This window comes from Vicia villosa, linkage group LG1 (genome assembly GCF_029867415.1).
Source record: "Vicia villosa cultivar HV-30 ecotype Madison, WI linkage group LG1, Vvil1.0, whole genome shotgun sequence".
NCBI lineage: Eukaryota > Viridiplantae > Streptophyta > Magnoliopsida > Fabales > Fabaceae > Vicia > Vicia villosa.
Genome location: NC_081180.1, coordinates 103,375,630 through 103,397,060, shown reverse-complemented (window position 1 = coordinate 103,397,060; position 21,431 = coordinate 103,375,630). Strand labels below are relative to the sequence as shown.

Below are 21,431 nucleotides of genomic sequence, written 5' to 3'. Positions count from 1 at the left end.
TATATATTTTAATATAATTCTTTAACCATAACCATATTATATTTATTTAATATTTATACCGACTTTACGTGACCCGTGCGGGCGCACGGGTCCTTTACTAGTATTTGTGAAATGACATCAATAACGGGATGGTGATGGCATTTGCGGAGAGGTGGCATCCAAAGACCTCGTCCTTTCATCTTCCTCACGGCGAGATCACCATTACTCTGGACGACATTGCATGCCTCCTGCATTTACCTATCAGGGGTACCCTTATTAGTCACGGTAGGTTGACGAAGGAGGAAACGATGGAGATGTTGATAGAGAAGATGAGGGTTGATCCTGATGATGCGCTTGAGGAGGTGGAAAGACCCGTGGGGTGCACGTGAGGTTTCACACCTTGCAGAGGATATATGATGCGGAACTTACAGCGGCACATCATGCTGCTGGTGACGAGGCAGAGGCTGATATACATAGAGAGCGGGTGTTGAGATGTTACTTGCTATATTTGATAGGCACTAAGCTCTTTGTGGACACGAGCTCGACCTACACTGACGTCGTTTACCTGGCGTACTTATCGGACATTGCACGTGTCCGTGAGTACAACTGAGGAGCGGCTACACTGGCCTACACCTACCACCGACTGGGAGAGGGATTCCTGTGGAAGGCAAGGACTGTAGCTGGCAGTTGTACCCTCTTAGTGGTAACAAACTTTTATCCTTATACATTTTCTCAAAATGTATTATATATTTGTGATAGTATGTTTGATCACCGTGTTTTTTTCAGGGATGAATACTACAGCACTTCCCTGACATTATTGGCTGGAGAGAGGTGTCGGGTTACACTGAGGACATGCCGCGTGCCAGAGCCTACGCCCCCTTAAAGGGAACCAAGTGCTGGATCCTTACAGGCGTTGTCTTGACCGCATGGCTGTTGAGGACATCCACTACGACTGCTACGCTGATCACTGTGAGACGCTTCCGTTTGATGAGATTGTATTATATTCTGGATGATTGGCTATAAGTTCAACCATCATTGTGCGTTATCTTCCGGAGGGCGTCATGCGTCAGTTCGGCTACCTGCAGACCATACCTCGCCACCCTTCTGACTCTGCTCCTATCACATGACGCGTCGGAAGCAAGATGAGGTCTTTGCAGACTAGGAGCACCACTTGTTTCCCGCCGAGGCTCAGACGACCACATCAGAGAGGGACTGGAGTTGCGTCGACGGTACATCATCTGGTATTATAGAGTGTCACACTCATACATGCTTTCCACCGCACTTATATTACCGCCCTGACCAGCCCATAAGGAGATTCTGCAGGTTCATCAGACTCAGATGGACAACACTCAGGATGTTCTTCCTCAGTGTCGTGAGATAGCTGACATGGCGCGGGCAGGCATTACCGATGGTTTCTTGAGGGGTCTGCTGGCCTGCGTCTTGTGGAGGATATCCTTAGGGTGGCAGAGGGGGCATTTTTGTACCGTAGAAATCGCTCCAAGACAGGTGGGACACTCAACGATAGAGGCAAAGTAGCCAGTAGACTGCGCGGTGGACGCGGAGGCAGGGCCAGAGGCAGCGGAGAGACGCAAGATGATGTACGACACACATAGTAGTGATGTCGACAGATTTATTTCATATCTGTATTTTGATTTCATTTTTTCACGAGGATTTGATATATGTATTCGACATTATTGGCCGACGATTTATACTATGTTTATTTTTGGTGTACTATTTACTTATTGTCTTTAAATCGCATTACTTTGATTGGTTGTAATTGGGTTTTCCATTCTTGTCATAAAAATTGAGTTTTGGAGTGAAGCCTATGTGAGTTTAAAAAATAGCAGATTGTTCCATAGGTGCATCTACGGAACACTTTGTTTTAACACATTCCGTAAATGCACCTACGGAAAGAAATAATTTTTTTGAAAAAAAGGTGCTTCCGGATGTACATCTGCGGAAGCAGGAGGCATAATTAGAATTTTTCCAGTCGGCTAAAAGATTCAAAGGGTCTATTGAGAAATTCTCTTTTTAAATTATTTCACAACCTATATTTAGAACTATTTTTTAAATTAATCAAATTTCAAACAAAAAGAAAATTGAAACGTAAAAGAGTTGTTAGTTTAATTGGCATTTGTATTGTAAATAAAAATAAAAGATGTCACATATTGAATTGGCGATTATATTGACGCCAATTCATAAGAGATGTCCTAATTGAATTGACGCCTCCATTTAAAAAATAAGAGGTTTCACTACTTAGGTCTTGTACACTGTCGTCAATTCAATTGACGACACCTTTTAAAAATGCATGTATCGCAAATTGGATTGGCTATATTGTTGGGGCAATTCGGAGGGTCCCTTTATGTGGAAGCTTTTTAAGGAAGCTCTTTTATCCACATACACTTGTATTGTCGTTGATACTTTTCAACATGACACCTTTCTACGGGTATTTTGATATAAGTAAGTCGGTCTCTTCACTCGAACTAAAGACTCTGATACCATTTGTTGGGGCAAGTCAGGTGTCAACACAGGGAGCATTTAAACACTTTGGGGAATTTCCTTTTTGTCATACCCCATTTTTGTCTCCTGGCTTTTTTTCATTCATCTGATACGTGATTTTTCATTGAAAAATCAACAGCAAAGTCAACTGTTTCATTTTTAGTCTTCATTTTTAAATTCAATTATTCGTGCCTCATTTCATTTAAATTCATTCCGTTTTTAAAAATAAAATTATAGTCCTAAAGTCAAAGTTAAACCTTGTTTATCATTTTCAATTTGGGTTTAATCCAATATATTTAGACTTTTGATTTTTACTTGAAGTTCAATTTCAAATTAAATTGACAAGTCCTTTTAAATTCAAAGTTTCTTTTTTTTTTATGTATTTATAATTCTTAAGCCAAAATGTCAAGTCTCATTCCAAGCCTTTTTCTTAAGCCCAATTTGAAGTCATTTTTGGGGACCACATGACCATTCCACACGCTTTGCATTATGTGGTAATCTAATTCCTTCATAATTTTACAAATTCATCCGTTTTCATTCATTTTTCATCAAATTTTACACAACAAACACACTTTTCTCACAGTTACATAACAAATTTCTATCTAACTCTCATCCAAGCCTCACATTCACTTGTAATCAAGGGCTGCAAGTGAGTACAAGAGGATGCCACATATTCATGTTTCTAACTCCCTCCAAACTCATTTACACAACAAACTTTTCCTCAAAATTCACTCAATCCCCCCACCCCAATTTTCAAGCCAAATTTCACTATAATTCCAGTTGGAATTAAACTCAAATTTTTGAGTAATTTCTTATCGCTACACAATGACAATGAAAGAAGAAAGAAAGAAAATTTGGGGAGAAAGGTGAATTAGAGTTTGAACAAAATTAAAAGGAGGAAGTAGAATATTTTCTGCAGAGTTTCTCTCTGTCCATAAACTGTGGAAAATTCTTATTCATTTTGCAACTGCAAATCTATGTGAATACAAGTCTCATTACAAAAATAGAGGTTACTTACTCTATTTATAGTTATTTAGAGTTTTAGTTTGCTTTCTTCCTAAGCCAAAGCACAAAACTAAAAAAAGCCTAAAATATATATTTTGGTCTAAGTCGAAATCCTATGTCAAGCTACCTGCTTTGACAATTAGACAATTAACACTAAGTTAGACTAATTCGACACACCCTTCCTTCTTTCAAGCAACATACTGCTTCGACATAAATAATTACATTATCAACACACCACATAATTCATTATGTCTAAGCTATCTACATTCATCATAACTCTTAGTTTTCTGAATACTTCGACCTGCACTCCTTTCGTCGTGATGTCTACAATTTGATTCTCAATTCTAAAGTGTTTCAAGTTCATTTTTCCTTTAGCTACCTACTCTCAAAGATAACGGAACCTCATTTCGATGTGTTTGCTTCTGCCATGTGCTATCAGATTCTTTTCCAGATTGATAGCTGACATGTTGTCGATCTTCATAATTGCTCCATGATTTTTCCCTGTAATCTCTTCGACCGGATTCACCATCCATGTTGCTTTACATGCACAAAGAGAGGAAATTATGAACTCTATTTCACATGACGATAATGGCACTACCCGTTCTTTTATCAAACTCCAAGCAATAGGTGCTCCACCTAGCATAAACACATAACCAGTTGTGGATTTTTTATCCTCAGCATCACTGCAACAACTTGAGTCGGTGTAACCCACTAATTTGCATTCTTTTCCCTCATTGGCTGCAGGAATTAAAATTCCATAGTCGAGAGTTCCTTTCAAATACCTTAGTATCCTCTTTGTCGCTGCTAGATGTGATACCTTTGGCTTATGCATGAATCTACTCACCATACCCACATTGTATGCTAGATCCGGCCTTGTGTGACAAAGATATCTTAATGACCCAATAATTCTTCTGTACTAGGTTGGGTCAACTTCATCTTCATCTAAGTCTTTCGACAGTTGCAGCCTTCATTCAGCAGGTGTCAAAGTCGGATTGCAGTCTTCCATCTAAAGTCTCTTGAGTATTTCACTTGCATATCTTCTTTGATGCATCATCAAGCCTATACTACTCTTGTATAATTCAATACCAAGGAAGTGTGAAATGTCGCCCATATCAGACATTTTGAACTCCTTGCTAAGATCACCTTTGAAGTCTTCGATCTATTTCTTGCAACTACATGTTATCAACAATTCATCGACATAAAGACATAGTATAAGCAATTCACTTTTGCTTCTTCTTACATGTAATCCATGCTCACTTGTACACTTCACAAATTCCTCCTCCCTTAGGAAACTGTCAATCTTCTTATTCCAAGCTCTTGGAGCTTACTTAAGTCCATACAGGGATTTATGCAGCTTGTACACCTTTTTTTCTTCACCATGTTTCACAAACCCAACTGGTTGTGCAACATAAACTTCTTCGTCTTAAGGGCCATTCAAGAATGCACATATTACATCCACCTGATATGTATCAATTGTTCATGTTTGCTAGACCAACAACCAACCCGATAGTTTCGATCCTAGCAACAGGTGCTAAAACTTCGTCGAAGCCAATTCCTTTTTCTGAAGAAATCCTTTCGCAACAAGTCTTGCCTTGTGTCGAGTTACTTCTCCTTTGGGATTCAATTTTATCTTGTATACCCGATTCATATCAATTGCCTTCTTGCCTTGAGGCAATTCGACAAGTGGCCAAGTGTTGTTGACTTCGATGGACTTCAGTTCCTCATTCATAACTTTCACCAACTTCGAATCCTTCAATGCCTCAGTTGCATTGACTGGTTCGACATCTGCATAGAAAACATAGTGTGTCATCTCACCTTCATTATCGACTACATCATCTGATGTAATCACACATTCTTGCAGTCTTGCAGACATGTGCCTTGTTCTCTGAGGTATGCTTGGACCTACATCACATATGACTTCTTCTTGTCGAACTTCTTCTCTTTCGACCTCAATGGGTGGTTCTTCACATAAAATTCTCACTGAATCCTTCTTGACGTTCTCAGTCCAATCCCATTCCTTAAGATCATTTATGATCATGTCCCTACTGATCACTACTTGCTTGTTCACTAGGTCGAACAACTTGTATTCTCCAGTCAAATGATATCCTATTAGGATCATCTGATTCAACTAGTCATTAAGTTTCCGTCTCAGCTGATCACGCACATATCTATGTGTTATAGATCTAAATACCTTCAAATGACTCAAGTTAGGTTTGACACCATACCAACATTCTTCTGGCGTGATTCCATCTAGATTCTTTGTCGGACATCTGTTCAATATGTATGTCGCATTCGGCACAACTTCAACCCAAAATTCTCTAGGTAAATGCTTGACTTTCAACATACTTCTCATCATATTCATGATGGTTTGATTCTTTCTTTCTGCAGTTTCATTCTGCTGTGGAGTATAGGGTGGCACCACCTCATGCACAATCCCTTCTTTTTCACATAATATGTCGAAGTCTTTTGACACCACCATCAGTCCTAGAACCTTGAGCTTTCGACCACTTTGCCTTTCGACCATAGATTTAAACTTGGCAAATACCTCGATAAATTCACTTTTCTTCTTGAACGGGTAAGTCCAAAGTTATTGACTGAAAACATCTATGAATGTGACAAAGCATTTGTTACCTCCATTCGAATCCACCTAGATTGGACCATATACATTAGAGTATATGACTTCAAGAATTACCATCGACTTGTTTCCTGCATCCTTGTTGAAGCTCTTCTTGTGTTGCTTCGCCTACACACATTCCTCACATACTTCGTTTGGAATTTCAATTTCTGGTAATCCTGAAACCATATTTCTTCTTTTCAAATCTATGATGTCTTTAAAGTTGAGATGGCCAAGTCGTTAGTGCCATATTCCTTCATATTTGTTAGCTGCAGTTACAAGGCACTTGTGCTCCATCATATTAAGTTCAATCTTGAAGGTTCTATTTTGAGACATATGAGGCTTCAAGATTAACCTTCCACTTGAGTTGACAACTCTCATCATCTTGTCTTCAATCGACACCTTTTAGTTCTTTTTGACTAATTGCCCTATGCTGAGCAAATTGCTCTTCATGACTAGTATGTACAAACCATTGGAAATTATTGACCTTTTGCCATCTGTCCCTATAATCATAACATCTCCAATACCTTCAGCTGCTAGAGTGTTGTCATTTGAAAATTTCACCATGGCCTTCATTGGGGGTTTTATGTTGACAAACCAATCTTTCTTTCCAGACATGTGTGACAAGCATCCTGAGTCCAAGTACCATTGGTACTTGAATCTCTCTTCATCTCTTGTTGTGACCACCAACATCGTCTCTTCTTCTTCATGTTTTGCAAACTTTGTATCACTTTGTTGATTCTTTTGTTTTTTTAAATAATAACTAGCATAGTGAGCATACTTCTGACAATTGAAACACTGAATGTGACTTTTGTCAGGCTTTCGACCACCACCTCTTCCTCTACCTGCAGCACCATCTCTTTGGTTGCTTTGGTATGAGGGCTTTCTCTAATTCTACCAGCTTCCTTCTTGCTTATTTTGACCAGTCGAATTGTTGTAGCCTCATGTACCTTTGTTGTCATTCCAATGTCTTTTGTCTTTCTTTTCTTTTGATGACTGAGTCTACAGAGCCACGTTACTCTTCAACTTTCCTGCAGCTCTTTCAGCCGTTGTTCATGAGATTCAAGCATCCCTTGAAGCTCTTCCTTTTTGAATATTGATAAATCTTTCGACTCTTCTATGGCTACTACCACGTGGTCTAACTCTGGAGCCAATGACCTCAAGATTTTTGCCACAACTAATCTTGATGTCAGCACTTCTCCACATACCTTAATTTGACTCACCAGTTTCGTAACCCTTGTGAAGAAATTAGTTATGCTTTCATTTTCTTCCATCTTAAACAATTTAGATGTTCTTTTGTGAGTTTGTAACCTCACCTCTTTCACCTTTTCTACGCCTCCAAAAGACTTTTCCAAAATTTCCTAGGTTTCTTTCGTTAATTCAACATCACTCAGTTTCTCAAAATTAATTGGATCAACATATTGATGAATTATAAAGGGTGATTTATAACTCTTCTTCTTCAATTATTTGTGTCAGCCTTTTCTTCATCCGTTGTGTTTTCTAAAGTGGTGTTACTCCCTCTTTCACAAGATCCCAAAAATATTGATAACAAAAAACCACCTTCATTTACCTGCACTAATTCTCATAATTCTAACCCTTCAGAATTGGGAGACTCGGCGGAAAATGCCCATTCAAATGATTCATTGTCATCGTGATTTTCTTCCCACAAATTGCTCAGCATTGGAATTAAATTCAAACCTTAAAGTAATTCCTTATCGCTACACAATGACAATGAAAGAAGGAAGAAGGAGAATTTGGGGAGAAAGGTGAATTAGGGTTTGAACAAAATTAAAATGAGGAAGAAGAATATTTTCTGCAGAGTTTCTCTCTTAGAAAAATCTTATTCACTTTGCAACTGCAAAATTCTGTGAATACAAGTCTCAACAAAAATAGGGGTTACTACCTCTATTTATAGTTTTAGGTTACTTTCTCCCTAAGCCAAAGTCCAAAACTACAAAAGCCCAAAATAACAATTTTGGTCCAAGTCAAAATCCTATGTCAAGCTACATGCTTTGACAATTTAATAGCCAACAGTAATCCCCTATATAATAACATGTTCAAACCCAGAAAAGAGCAGAAAAAATGGATCTGAAATTATGCACAAATACTTATAGAAGTTCCTCCACACTTTGTCCATCACTTACAGTGTAGATGTTTTGATTGGCTGCATTTTGTGGTAAAACATTCATGTGTATTCTGTTGTCTTGACTAAGGTTATGCAGGTTCTGGTTGTGTAAGCTAATACATGCTGTGAGTTGGATGTCATGCTCGACGTCATGACATCAGTGTTTGACAGTAGTAGCTGCTACATTTTCTATTCTATTTCTATTATGTTTCCTTATTTATCTCAGTCTTTATTTTGGGAAACTAAAGATTGTGCTGATTGTACATCAGTAATAGAACAAATCATGGGCTGTCTTTTTGGCACCCTGATATGTGAGAAGCTGAGAATTGAAGTGAAGAATACTGTTTGCTGTGATTTATGCAGAACATGGAATGTCACGACATGCTCTGTGACATCAGTATTTGACAGCAGTTACTGTTATATTTAGCTGTCACGCGCCTGCTGAGCTGGAATATAAAGATTCAGTTTTGGTTTTAAAAGATGCAGAATATTCTTTTGAATATTATGCAATCCTATGTGGCAGGTTTAAAGGTCAAGAGAATCAAGATTAGAATATTGGAGAATTATGCAGTTTCCAATTATGAAGATAAATTAGGAAACTTATGATTGAAGACCTTGTTTTTAGCAGAAAGTTTTCTGTGATTTGTAACAGCAAATAATGTTGTGATTGTAAGCCCAAGTCCAGTTGGGAATAGGTTATAAATAGGAAACTTTGTAACCTAGTTTATTGAGCTATCCGGCGTTTAGAAAGATGTAACTATTAGGGTTAGCCGTGTAGGTGAACCTCCCGGTTTGTGGGAAGGTCACTGATTTGTGCCTCGAAGCCTGTAGGTAAGAGGTTTGTTTTATTCACTCAGAAGTTGTAAAGCAATGAGTGGAGTTGTGTGCTTGGAGGAAGCTTTGAAGCAACTCTAAGATATGTTTATTTGTGTGCTTTGAATGTTGGTAATTAAGTCGTCGATGCAGTGGCTGAGTTGTTGACTGCTAGACATCATTGCTATGATTGGGAGTGGAATGGAGATATTCCATATCTAGGGAGAACCTAGGTAGAGGGGTCATTGGGTAGTGATTAAGTGAGGAGTTGTAAACTGGGAGTTTAGCTCTGAATTGATACTGCTAATAGTGGACTTCATCCCTGGCTTGGTATGCCCCCAGAGTAGGTTGATTGAACCGAACTGGGTGAACAATTCTGTTGTGTTGTTTATGTTTCTGCATTGTTTATTTGTAAGTTCAGTTTGGATGTCATAACATCGTGCCTGACATCAGTGTGTGATTTAATGACTGTGCTAACACAGAATCTCTGTGATTCCAACACTTCCAGACTTCTGGATGTTAGAAGTAATAAATAATTGAGGGATCTGTATGTACTGCCTCAGCTAAACTGATGACAGACCAGATGTCACGACATCGTATATGACATCCGGGTTCTGTCTTACCAGAATTTCATACAGCAACCTGATAACCTTCACGCAACAACAGTCTTACCATACTAAACCTCATTCGTGAATAGTTTCCATCCTCGTCGATCAAAACCGAGTTCTTCTTCATAACTCAACTCCTCACATGCAAAACAAATACTCACAACAATCTGTGAAGCAAACCGACCTGCATACGCACAAAAAAGCAAAACACGCACACCAATTCACGAGAAGAAGAAGAAATTTAAGCCAAGAAATTACCAGAAGCAGAGACGGAGAGAAACGAAACATAGCAGAACAAGGAATAAAAAACAGAACATAATTGGGCATCTAAAATCGTCCCCGATGGTGGAACTCGTCGGACTAGCCCCGACTTCATGAGTTTTCTCATTTTTTTTCTTCGATTCCATGATGCCATTTTGTACCTCTTGCTTTGCTGAGTTGAATCCCTCATAGAATTGTTTGAATAGCCTTGTGGTTGCCATTTAATTTAGCTTTAGAACTCTAGGGTTTTTTGAGGAAAATTTGAAATTAAGTGAGGATAGTGTGTTGTTTGACAATTTGGTTTATGGAATCGTGATGAGGGCGAGAAACTGAGTTGAGTGTTGTTGTTTTTCTTCATCTTTGGTTGAGTTTGAAGTGACCGGATTTAGTTATGGTGTTGGTTATGGTGAAGAAAATGATAATGGGGAAGCGGATCTTTATCACGATATGAGAGAGAGAGAGAGAGACAAGGTTATCAAAGTTATGAAATAGTAAAGTCACCTAAGCCATTCGCGAGAGAGAGGGGGAGGGGGGTTGGGTCCCCACGTTTTTCTATTATTTTCTTTGTTATTTGTTTTTTACTTTTTTAGATTTACTTGCCACTTATCCAGCCTGTGCCCTTCAGATTATTTGACTCAAGGACTGATCAAATGGACCCAGGCGCGCCACTCAGTGCCCTCAAAGTCAACTCTAACTTTTCTTTGAGCCTCTTGTTGCTTAGGTTTTGTTTACTTTTTATTTTCACACACCTTTTTTTTTTCATTCAATAATTTCCATAATTCTTTTTGGATCATTTGAAAATCATTTATCATGTTAATTGGTAAAATTAATCAATTAAATATTGTCTAATTAATTGCTTTTGCTAATTAAAGTTAATTAATTTTGAATTGATTATTTTTGATACGTAGCTCTGATTTCTACCATCGCATCTGAGAATACGTAGGCACATGATTTTCTACCACGAACTACGAAGCTCTGATTTCTCCATTGCACCTGTGAATACGTAAGCACAATATTTTGAAACCTTGGCGAGCACAATAAAAAAAAAAACTTAAAAAATCCATTCTTTTCTCTTTTCTTGCATAATAAGTAGAAGATCGCAAACTATCACGCTAACACTCATTCGGGAAACTAACTAAATGGGTTCCGTTGAGTACAACGGATGTGAGAGGTGCTAATATCTTCCCCTTGCATAACTAACTCCAGCATTCACTCTTGATTGCGACGACCATTTCTTTCTTTCGTCGATTTTATTTGATTTTTTCTCTTTCCTCTTGGAATAAATAAACATCGGTGGAGACTCTATTGTATTTCGAGCGTGCAATACGCTCGAGTATTTTTCGTGCTGTGACATGTTTGAGCAACACACATTTGTGAAAGACACGCCACATACTCACCCAAAACTTGAGGTAATAGGTGAGTGAGTTCTCCTACTTTGTCTCCACATTCCTAACTAATGTGGGACTTCTCCACACTACTCACACTTCAACATACAACACATGCAATCGCCAATTCAATTGGCAACACCTTTTAGTTCTAATTTTTTTTTTTAAATGGATTAGTTTAGAAAATATGTGAAAATCGTATTTACTTTTAAAATTTAATTGAAAATATAGGTTATTTGGATTAAAAAATTTGTGATGCCTAGACAATTAAAATAATCATATCAATTAATATGCTCAAAAATACTTCTTAAGATCTCGTGAGAGTTTTTTCTTTATCCTATTTTATAAAATAATTTTAAACATTAACTATTTCTTTATTTGTATATTTTTATTATGTTATATTCTTTTTTTCTATATTCTATTTACTATAAAATAGTTTTCTCTCTTTATTATAAAATTATATAAATAATTGAAAAACTTAATATTTCAATTAATTTTATTAATTTTCATAATTTATGCTGAAAGGGTATTATATGAATAGAAATAGTATTAAATATCTTACAAATTTATTATTAAACTGTCATTTTTTTATTTTAAAAGATTAATAGATGTGTTTTTTAAGAACTAATTTTAGTCTTTATTTATAGGAAAATTTTCAATTTTCAATTCATCTTTCAATAATTTTAAAATATATATTTTTTATTTGAGTTTTTCTTTACTCACCTCCCTATCTTCTTGGTCACCTCTGGTGAAAAATCCAAAATACCCTCACTTCGGAAATGCACTTCCGAAACGTTTTTTTTTTTTTTTCAATATTTGTCTTATTTCGGAAATGCACTTCTGAAAACACGAAAAAAAGTTGTTTTGGGAGATGCATTTCCGAAAACACCCCTTTTTTGAGTTTTCGGAGATGCATTTCCGAAAACACCTTTTTTTTGGAAGGGGGTGTCTTCGGAGATGCATATCCGAAATAATCCATTAAAAAATAAAAATCAAGGTGAATCAATACAATTAATAGGTATAAAATCAAGGTGAATCAATAGAATGAAGGTGAATCAATAAAATCAAGGGGAATCAAAATTTCCTAAACAATTTTAAAGTTAAAAATTATTTTATTAACTTATATAAATCAAAAATATTTTAATTCCATAAGTAAATTTTGAATTATATAGAATTAAATATAAAATTTATTCATTAAATAAAATTAAGACAAAATCTTTTTTAAATTTTTTTAAACTAAATAAAAAATTATAACTCATTTTTAATTATGAATCAGAATAGAAATATATAAATATATAATAATAATTATTAATTTTGTAAGTGAAATATATAAATATATAATATATAAATATATAATAATTAATATATAAATATATAAATATATAATAATTATTATAAATTAAAAGACTCATTTTTTTAATTTTTATAATTATTATATAAATATATAAATATATTTATAATTAATATATAATAATTATTATATAAATATATAAATATATAATAATTTTTATAAATATATAATAATTATTATGATTATTATATAAATATATAAATATATAAATTAAAACACTCATTTTTTTAATTTTTTTGTAAATACATAATAATTATTATAAATATATAAATAAAAATTATAACTCATTTTGTAAGTGAAATTATTTTAGTTTTTTTAATTAAAATTATTTTAAATTTTAAAATATGAATCAAAATAGAAATATATAATAATTATTATTCATAACTCATAAATTATATCAAAATATATAATTATTATTATTCATTACTCATAAATTATATCAAATTTATGATATATGAATTAATTAATATCCTAAAATTAATTTTTGGGATTTTTAGATTTTTTTTTTGTTTTTTCGGAGATGCATGTCCGAATTAATCAAAATCCAAATTTTTGGGATTTTTTCAGAAATGCACTTCCGAAGTCTGGAAAAATTTAGAAAAAAAAATACTTCGGAAATGTATTTCCGAAGCAGGGGTAAATTGGGTTTTTCGCTGGGGGTGACCCCCATAGGGAGGTGGGTAAAGAAATTTTCTTTTTATTTTGACTATTTTTGAAATGATTTTTTGAAAATAGTAGTTTTTTTATGTTCTAAATTTTATCCTTCTAATGCGGTAAAAATGACTAGTTTATTAGTCATTTTTATTTAAAAAATATGCAAAATAGAGGAAATTGTTTAGTTGGAGTTTTTAGAATGCTCTGCAAATTGATTTAAAAAATGGAACATTTGATTTGTATGTAACAAAAATTGTTTGATTCAAGGGATATTAAACCTTCCCTTAAATAAACATAAAAAATACTGGAAAAAAATTAAAAATACAGTAATCAATATACAAATTTGAACCAAAAAAAGTAGTAAGTGTATAGTATTCTACATTTCAAAAATGATTTTCATTTTGGTTCAAAAATAAAGTAGTAAGTGTATAGTATTCTACCTCATAGTTTGTATGTAAACTTACCTACACTTAAATAAAAACTTTAATTGTAGATTGTACGTAAACTAAAGTTGATGAAAATGTTTAAAAAAAGCATGTGTTGCACGCTTTACATAAACGTAACCTCAATTTCTATAAATTATTTTAACTCAACTAATGTATTATTACATAAACACAATCTAAGTAAGTATGAAATTTTGAGAAGTGCAAGTTTATGTGTTTGTTTCAAGAATGTGTAAGCCAAATGCAATATGATTGTGTTTTTAAAGAGGGAATTTCTTAATCTATCTTATATTTTTCTTACGCACTACGTCAATTATTAAAAATGTTTTTGGAAAATGGAAATATATTTTTGGGATGTACCAAAATCTTGGAAATCTAGATTTTGGTGGACGAGATCATACGTAACAACTTTAAACTAATTGAAAATACAATTACGGGTAGGAATCAGCGATATATTTTCGAAAGCGTCTCAAATTCATATGAATTTTTAAGACTGAAGAACTTTTACACGCAGACACAAACCAGAAATGCACTTACGGGATAGAATCGAAGATGCATCTCCGATTTTTAAACGTGTGTGGCCTCTTCCCCTCCCACAGTTTCAGTAACTTTTCAAAACATCAAAAAGAAACTCTCAAACCCTCTCAACCCCCATTGTATCAAAATCATCTAACTTTGCGAAAAGCGCGTCAGAAATCATCAAGCATCACACACACATTATTGTTCAAGCACCTTCTGGGTCACACTCTCCCGCATAGTCGCCCACTCTTTTTCTTATGTTGCCTTTATCTTCCCCAACATCTTCTCCTCCAACCTCTAATATACTAGCTCTTCAATCTATTTTTTGTGCATTTCATCACTTTTTGCCAGCTTATTACCTTTTGGAAGAATAAAAATATTCTACATTTATAAAGTTGGTATTGAAGTAAATAGAGATGTCACGAGAATGGGGGCTTTAAATTGTGACTCTTATAAGATTTATCTTTTAGCCTAATAAAAATCACCATTTCTCAAGGAATCCTTGTAGAATATTGGTTAAAGTAAACCTCATATAATATTTGATGTTGTGTGTGTATGAATGTGATTAGCAATATAATAACTAAATAGAGTAGAGTTTAAGAGAGATAACACAAGAGATTTATCCTGGTTCACTAATGTGGTTAGTCAGGTCTCCACGGTCTGTGAGATTTTCTTTACTGATGTTGACAAATTTTCTTTTTATGTGCAATACAACTATGTATTTTCTTAACCTCACCAACTTACAATACTGATTAATATAGCTTCAATAAGCTTACATAGAAAAACCAAGCCCTTTTATATCGCTTGAAGATATACAAGTTGTCGAGATAATTCTTTCAAAGATTCTTACAACTTCATCATATGGTAGTGATATGTTGAGTTAGGTATCTTTGATATTATGGATATTTTGGTGTTTTGAAAAGAAAGAAATGTTTTTTTCTTTTGAATGATAATGAATCTTGTTAGTCTTTTTCTCAACTGTAATTCCATACTTTTTCTTGAAGAAGTATGATGTATTTATAGGCAAGAGTAATGATGAAGAGTCCTTGGATTTTGTCACATGTTTATGTCCTTTCCTTCATCAAAATGATCCTCGGCCTTTCATCATGATTAAGACAAAATTTGATGTGTCAAAAGGCTTTATGTCAAATCAATGGTACAATGCTATTGTCATATGCGCTTGCAAATAGTGAATTTTGTCTTTTGGTGAAACGAGTCCTCTAGTTTCAAGTTTCTTGTATCATCTTTATGTCATGTTGACTTCGTGTTAGTGATGTAATGCTCACATAATTTTAGTGATGTAATGCTCACATCACGTGTTTGTACTTTGAAGGATTCCTTTTGTCTTCTAGTAAAGATGAGTCTTCTTGTTGTATTTTTGGCATACTCGAGTCCTCAAGTTTATTTAATCCATTTTGTTCATACATGTTTAAAACATGTTTTGTTTTGACTTTCTTGAGAGATGAAGACTTGAATAAACTTGTCTTAAGATGTTAGAAATAAAAGCATAGCACATGATTTTGTTATATTGTTTGTTATCCTTAAAACCTTTTTAGTTTCAAAAATCTCCCCATTTTTTAGGATGACAAAAATTTGTTCTTTTTATTTGAGTAAGACTCCCCCTTAAATTATGCATGAGTTTGATTTGAAAATAAAACAACTTCCCCCTGAGATTAATGATAATTTCAAAATGTCATAGGATCTTTGATTCAAAATCATATTAAGTAGTCATTACATAATTTAAAATGGATAATAAAACTGAAATAAAAAGACAAACAAAGCAAGTTTTGTGGAACAAAATTTCTACATATTTAAGAATGTTCTAATTCCTAAATACAAAGAAACTAAGTTTTAAACATTAAAAGCTTTTTTGTTCCTCTCCCCCTTTTGTCAGATCAAAAGGAAGGTGGGAGGAATAAACAGCAAAAATCCCTAAGGTGCACCATCATCGTATGTGGCTCCTGATGAAAGTGGAAGGACAGGGTATTGGAAAGCATGAAGGTCAGGAGGTGTGGGCGCTGGACAATTATGGTGAGCAATCCATTTCAGCATGGCATGATTATAGTGCGTGGCACTAACAATTGTTTTCTGCACAGCTTGCTGGCCTCGAAGAGTAAGGACATTGAAGTTACTTTCGGGCTTATCAACATCAGAGCTAGGATAATGGGAAGGTTTGGTAGCAGAACTTGGACGCTTGAGAAAGGACGAGTCTAGTGAACCAATGGTATCTGGTTCAGGAAAACGGGATGAGAAAGTGCCTTGAGGCATGCGAGGAGGGGATTTGTTAAAGCTTGGTTAATTGAGAAAAGCCTCCAAGTTAGCACTAAAGCTGCTTTGAGCTTGTCCAATGCCAAAATTGTTAAGAAATGTGCATGATTAATTCTTTTGGGTCAAAACTGCTAAAGGGTTGTGGGTGAATGTGAGTGTCTGGATTTAGCAAGAAGTCTTCCAAGTTGAATTAGTAAGAGTTAGGATGAAAAGAGTGAGGTGGTGAAAGATCAATGGAGGGAAGTTCATTAGGTTTGAACGGGATCACAGGATCAAAAGATAAATTAGAGGGGGATGAGAAAATGTTGATGGTTGTACTTGGTGCATGAACTGGTGTTGAGTTATCAGGTGGGTCAATAGGTGAGTCCTCTTGATTGTTAAAGGAGTCCTCAAGATTAGAAAGCAAGTCCTTAGAGGGATCAAATAACTCCTCATCATTTGCAAATTTGTTTTTAGAGTTTGGTGAAGGTATTGAGTCAGGTTGTATGTTAGAGGAACTTGTTTGGCCAGTGGTGAAAAGTTTAGATTTTCTAAGTCTCATTTTCTTAGGAAGTGGCTCAAATGAAATGTTGTAGGTTGTGGTTCTCTTAGGATGAGCTGGAGGGGTAATGTTCATTCTAGCTAGTTTGGTAGGGGTGTTCGCGGTGCAGTTTGGGCGGTTTTGACGAAAAAAATCATCTGAACCGCAAGAGAAAAAATCGTGCGGTTTGGTTTGGTTCGGTTGGCTTTTAAAAAAAATCCGAACCAAACCAAACCAAACTAATGCGGTTTGGTTCGGTTGGTTCGGTTTTTTACAAATATTTTATTGAGCCATAATACACATATAGATGACAATATAATTTTGTATTTAGACATTCATATACTATCAAATAACACAAAACTCGTCATATTTTGACAACAATTTTCCATTTAATATGTAAAAATTAAATTAGAAAAAATTGGAATATTAAATATAAAATAATAACATAAAACAATATAAAAAATATTATAATGAAACAAAATAATATAAGAGACAAGAGATTAGTAAAGGTGAAAAAGAAAAAAAGTGTTGAGAGATTAGAGAAGAAAATGTGCGATAAAAACGAAACTGAAATACGAAACATTTACATAAAAATAGAAGGTGAAAAAGAAAGAATATAAGAGAGTAGAGATTATAGAAGAAGAAAGAAGATGTATGTGGCAAAGAAGGTGCGATAATGTTATTAGAGATTTGAGAAGATCGGGACTAAAATTATATGTGTAAGGATGAGAAAGTTGGTGGTAATCATAAGGCTAAGGTATAATAGGTTTAATAGGTTTAATTTTTGGTTGGATGTGAGTTAAGTAAAATTTAGGTTGTAACATAATGCGGTTTGGTTCGGTTTACAAAATACAAACCGCAAACCGAACCAAACCGTGCAGTTTTGTTAAAAGATGACCCAAACTAATCCGAACCAAATGCGGTTTTTTACGGTTTCGATTTGGTTTGGTTTGGTTTGCGGTTTTCTATTGGGTTGGTTTGGTTTTGATCACCCCTATAGTTTGGTTCCTTTCAAACTCCATTGGCACATTGAAAAACTTGAAGATTTTTGTCAGCATCATGCCCGAAGATGTGAATATGATTGAAAATGATGTAGCCCAAGTTTAGTGGTTTTACACGAAGGAGATGGTACATGATCAAGAGATTAGTGTCAGTGCATTTTTCATAACTCCTTGCTCTAGGTAGAATGGTGTGTACGCATATATTGTGCAGGATGTAAGATAGTGGTTCCAAGTGTGAAAAGACAAAAAATTTCTTGATGTTTTTTGTGACAAGTTTTTTTAGGTCAGCTTTAGAAGTATTTGCGTTACGGTACTAAATGTCTGAAGTGTTTGCATTATTAAAAGATAGCAACAAATTTGATCGAAACCCAACCAGAAATTACGTTAAGAATAACATCCATCATGGTCTGCTGTCAAAGGCCAAATGTTGCACACATGCTGGAACAATATTCAGTTCGACATCTATCCTTGTGACAGAATTATGAATTTTGAACAAATTAAATAAAATCTTTACTTGTTATAAATCACAATTCCAACTTCTCAAGTAAAGGATGCAGAATAAATCTCTTGCTAAAACTGAACCACACTTATAAATCTTAGATTGAATACCTCCTCATTAAGTGCAAATCCATATCTCGTAATTAAACCAAATTCCATTAAATCTCTTCATGGAATATTTGTTTAAGGGTCATACTAACGAGTGCCCCCGAGGCACTGATTAAGCATTCCAAATAAAGAAAATATCTTAGATTCAATGCATTCACTACACACAATATTCTTTTAAAAAGTTAATTATTTATATTTTCAATGCATTGAATACAAATATTTTAGGTCAAAACATATCTTTTTACTTTATTAAACAATCCTCAACCTACCATTTTAATCTCTTAACCAGTGCCCGGGGGCACTCGTTAACATTACCCTTTGTTTAATTACATTTTCAGCATAATCTTGGATAAAACTGAACCAAATATATCTTCAAAGCATATCCAATTCAATCTTTTCTTCAATACAAATCCAATAAAATATTCCAACTCTAAATCTTTTTAATTAATTCATATCTAATTACATCTTCTTCAAACTTATGGAATAATAAAATCTTTTTAGCAAATCTTGGTGAACAATAATTGCTAAAAGATACAACAAGAAATCTTCTAAGAATCAAACATTAAAATGCACAGATTCACCCACAAGTCTTGGGCTACAGACTGAGGCCAGATGCTGAAACACGTGCTGCAACATCTTATCCCACATGTTGCCTCTACAAAAAATACATCTTGTACTAATGTTGTTTTACTTAATGCAGTCAATCAAAAATAACAACATGAAGTAATTTAGTTGATCGTTGACAAGCTACACATGCTCGTCTGGATCTTCCTTTCCATCATACTCTCCCAGCTTGGGAGACTTCTTCGTTGAATTTGGTATTTTCTTGTCCAAGACCCGAGCACACAGAGGATGCTTCGGTTTATTCTTCAACGGTTGATTCCCCGCTTTGTCCGGGGGAGGAGCAAGACTGCCTCAGTCTCCCTCAGGACTTTGGGGAGGACTTTGGTGTTTCTTGCTCCTCTGATGGTTTTTTTGACTTATGAGCTTAATCTTTTTCCGTTACTGTCGGCTTGGGAACAACAGTGTGAGCTCTTTTTGATATAGCTTCTTGAATGGTGTTCCTTCGTTAAGGCGCATTATGGAGGCTTTATTATAGGCAGATAGGCCTTTCTTCTATCGCTTGTGAATTTTATTGTTGAACGATGTTGTACATATTTTTCAATAACTCGTTAACGCCTTGCAATCCAATGTTAGCTCGTAGTAGCTGGAAGCCAGGTAAAGCTTCATTTATGAGACTGAAGGTGTAATTGGAGGCACAGTCGGAGGAGCTTGGACAAATCCAACTACCTGAGGAATTTGGACCAGATATGGATGGAGCTGAACCTCTGTTTCTAGTTTCACAACATTTTTCGAAAGAAGTGCAGGTGGTTTATTGATCGATGCTTGAGCCTCATTAGCGGCGACATCTTCTCGCGCAGCAGCGACAATAACTTCTCGTACAACAGTGGAACAAGTAGTTTTGGTTACACATAAGTGTAAGAATCAGTGATCTAGAAATTCAGAAAATCAGAGTTGAAACAATGCTGGATTGGATCGAACGAGACAGAACATCAAGTTTCATTTTGAATGTTATCGATGTGATGACTTGAGAAGGTTTCCGATTGACGAATCGAGTAGTGAGCGTGAAACATGGATAACACAAAAATCAAAAGTCAACTCCCATAAACGACGTCATTGTTTTGTACGGGAACCAGAAATTGAGTGAGGATATAAGGTAATGGTGAATTTGAATTTTCGACACGGCGGAGAGGAGGCTGACCTGCAAGATTAACACTTCAACACTCAAGTCAGTATGTGAGGAAGAAGAATTAATTGAAATTGAATTCCTGAAGTGATGTTTTCTCTCTCTATAGTATATATATATATATATATATATATATATATATATATATATATATATATATATATATATATATATATATATATATATATATATATATATATATATATATAGTAGAGAGAGAATAACTAATTTATTATTTGTCAAAGAGTGGATCGCAGAGGATCCTTGGATGTACTTGAAGTTTTGATACTGTATGATCTTTAGAAAAATCATTCTCGTATGCTTAAAAAATTTTAAAAGGATTGTGAGGCATTATTCATAATGGTCGGCTGGAACCAATATAATGGGCCCGGAACAAAACTAATTTAATATACTCAAATTATTACACTGATAATTTTATCTTGTAAATTGGATAAACTATTAAATTAAAAGAACGCTTTGTTTATTTTTTTAACTAGATTACCGACCCGTGCTTTGCACGGGTATATCAGAAATAATTTTTTATAATAATTGATATTAATTTGTTATTTGCATATAAAATTATTTTGTAGGTTATATAGTCTATATTTGCAATTATACTTTTAATTATTTAATGTGAAGGTTAATAAATTAAGAAATAAAATTTTACGATAATTTAAAATGTATAAGTTTGAAGAAATAAAAATTAAGTAACTAAATAATATTATTAAATATTTCTTTGTAAATTACATTTGATGTTGTATCTATATCTTCACATTCATCATTAGTCCCCAATATCTTCAATTTTTTTTTGAAGTAACCCTTGATAAGACAATATATAGTTGCCCATGAGCGAACATTGGTTGTGGTAGATATACTCCAACATGTTTGGGTGACTGCCCTTACTTTTATTGATAGTCATTGCAAATAAAACAGCTAAAGGAAATTGGTGCCGATCAGAAGGTGTCAATGATAAACTTGCGATATAATTTTTATGAATAACTTTTGCTTCAACAGCGTATTTTCCCTTTTTTTG

The 21,431-nt window shown here is 34.5% G+C and overlaps 2 protein-coding genes across 2 annotated transcripts; both read right to left on the bottom strand.

Moving 5' to 3' along the window:
• Window positions 1–3,868: 3,868 nt before the first annotated feature.
• Window positions 3,869–4,315, bottom strand: LOC131650546 (secreted RxLR effector protein 161-like). The gene has a single exon (XM_058920252.1). The coding sequence runs from the start codon at window positions 4,313–4,315 to the stop codon at window positions 3,869–3,871; it is 447 nt and encodes a 148-aa protein (XP_058776235.1).
• A 2,187-nt stretch (window positions 4,316–6,502) lies between these two features.
• On the bottom strand, window positions 6,503–7,371 carry LOC131650531 (uncharacterized). The gene is made up of 2 exons (XM_058920238.1): window positions 7,125–7,371; window positions 6,503–6,942 (listed from the first exon to the last, which is right to left on the bottom strand). Exons 1-2 carry the CDS (start codon window positions 7,369–7,371, stop codon window positions 6,503–6,505), a joined length of 687 nt encoding a protein of 228 aa, XP_058776221.1.
• Between the last annotated feature and the right edge of the window lie 14,060 nt (window positions 7,372–21,431).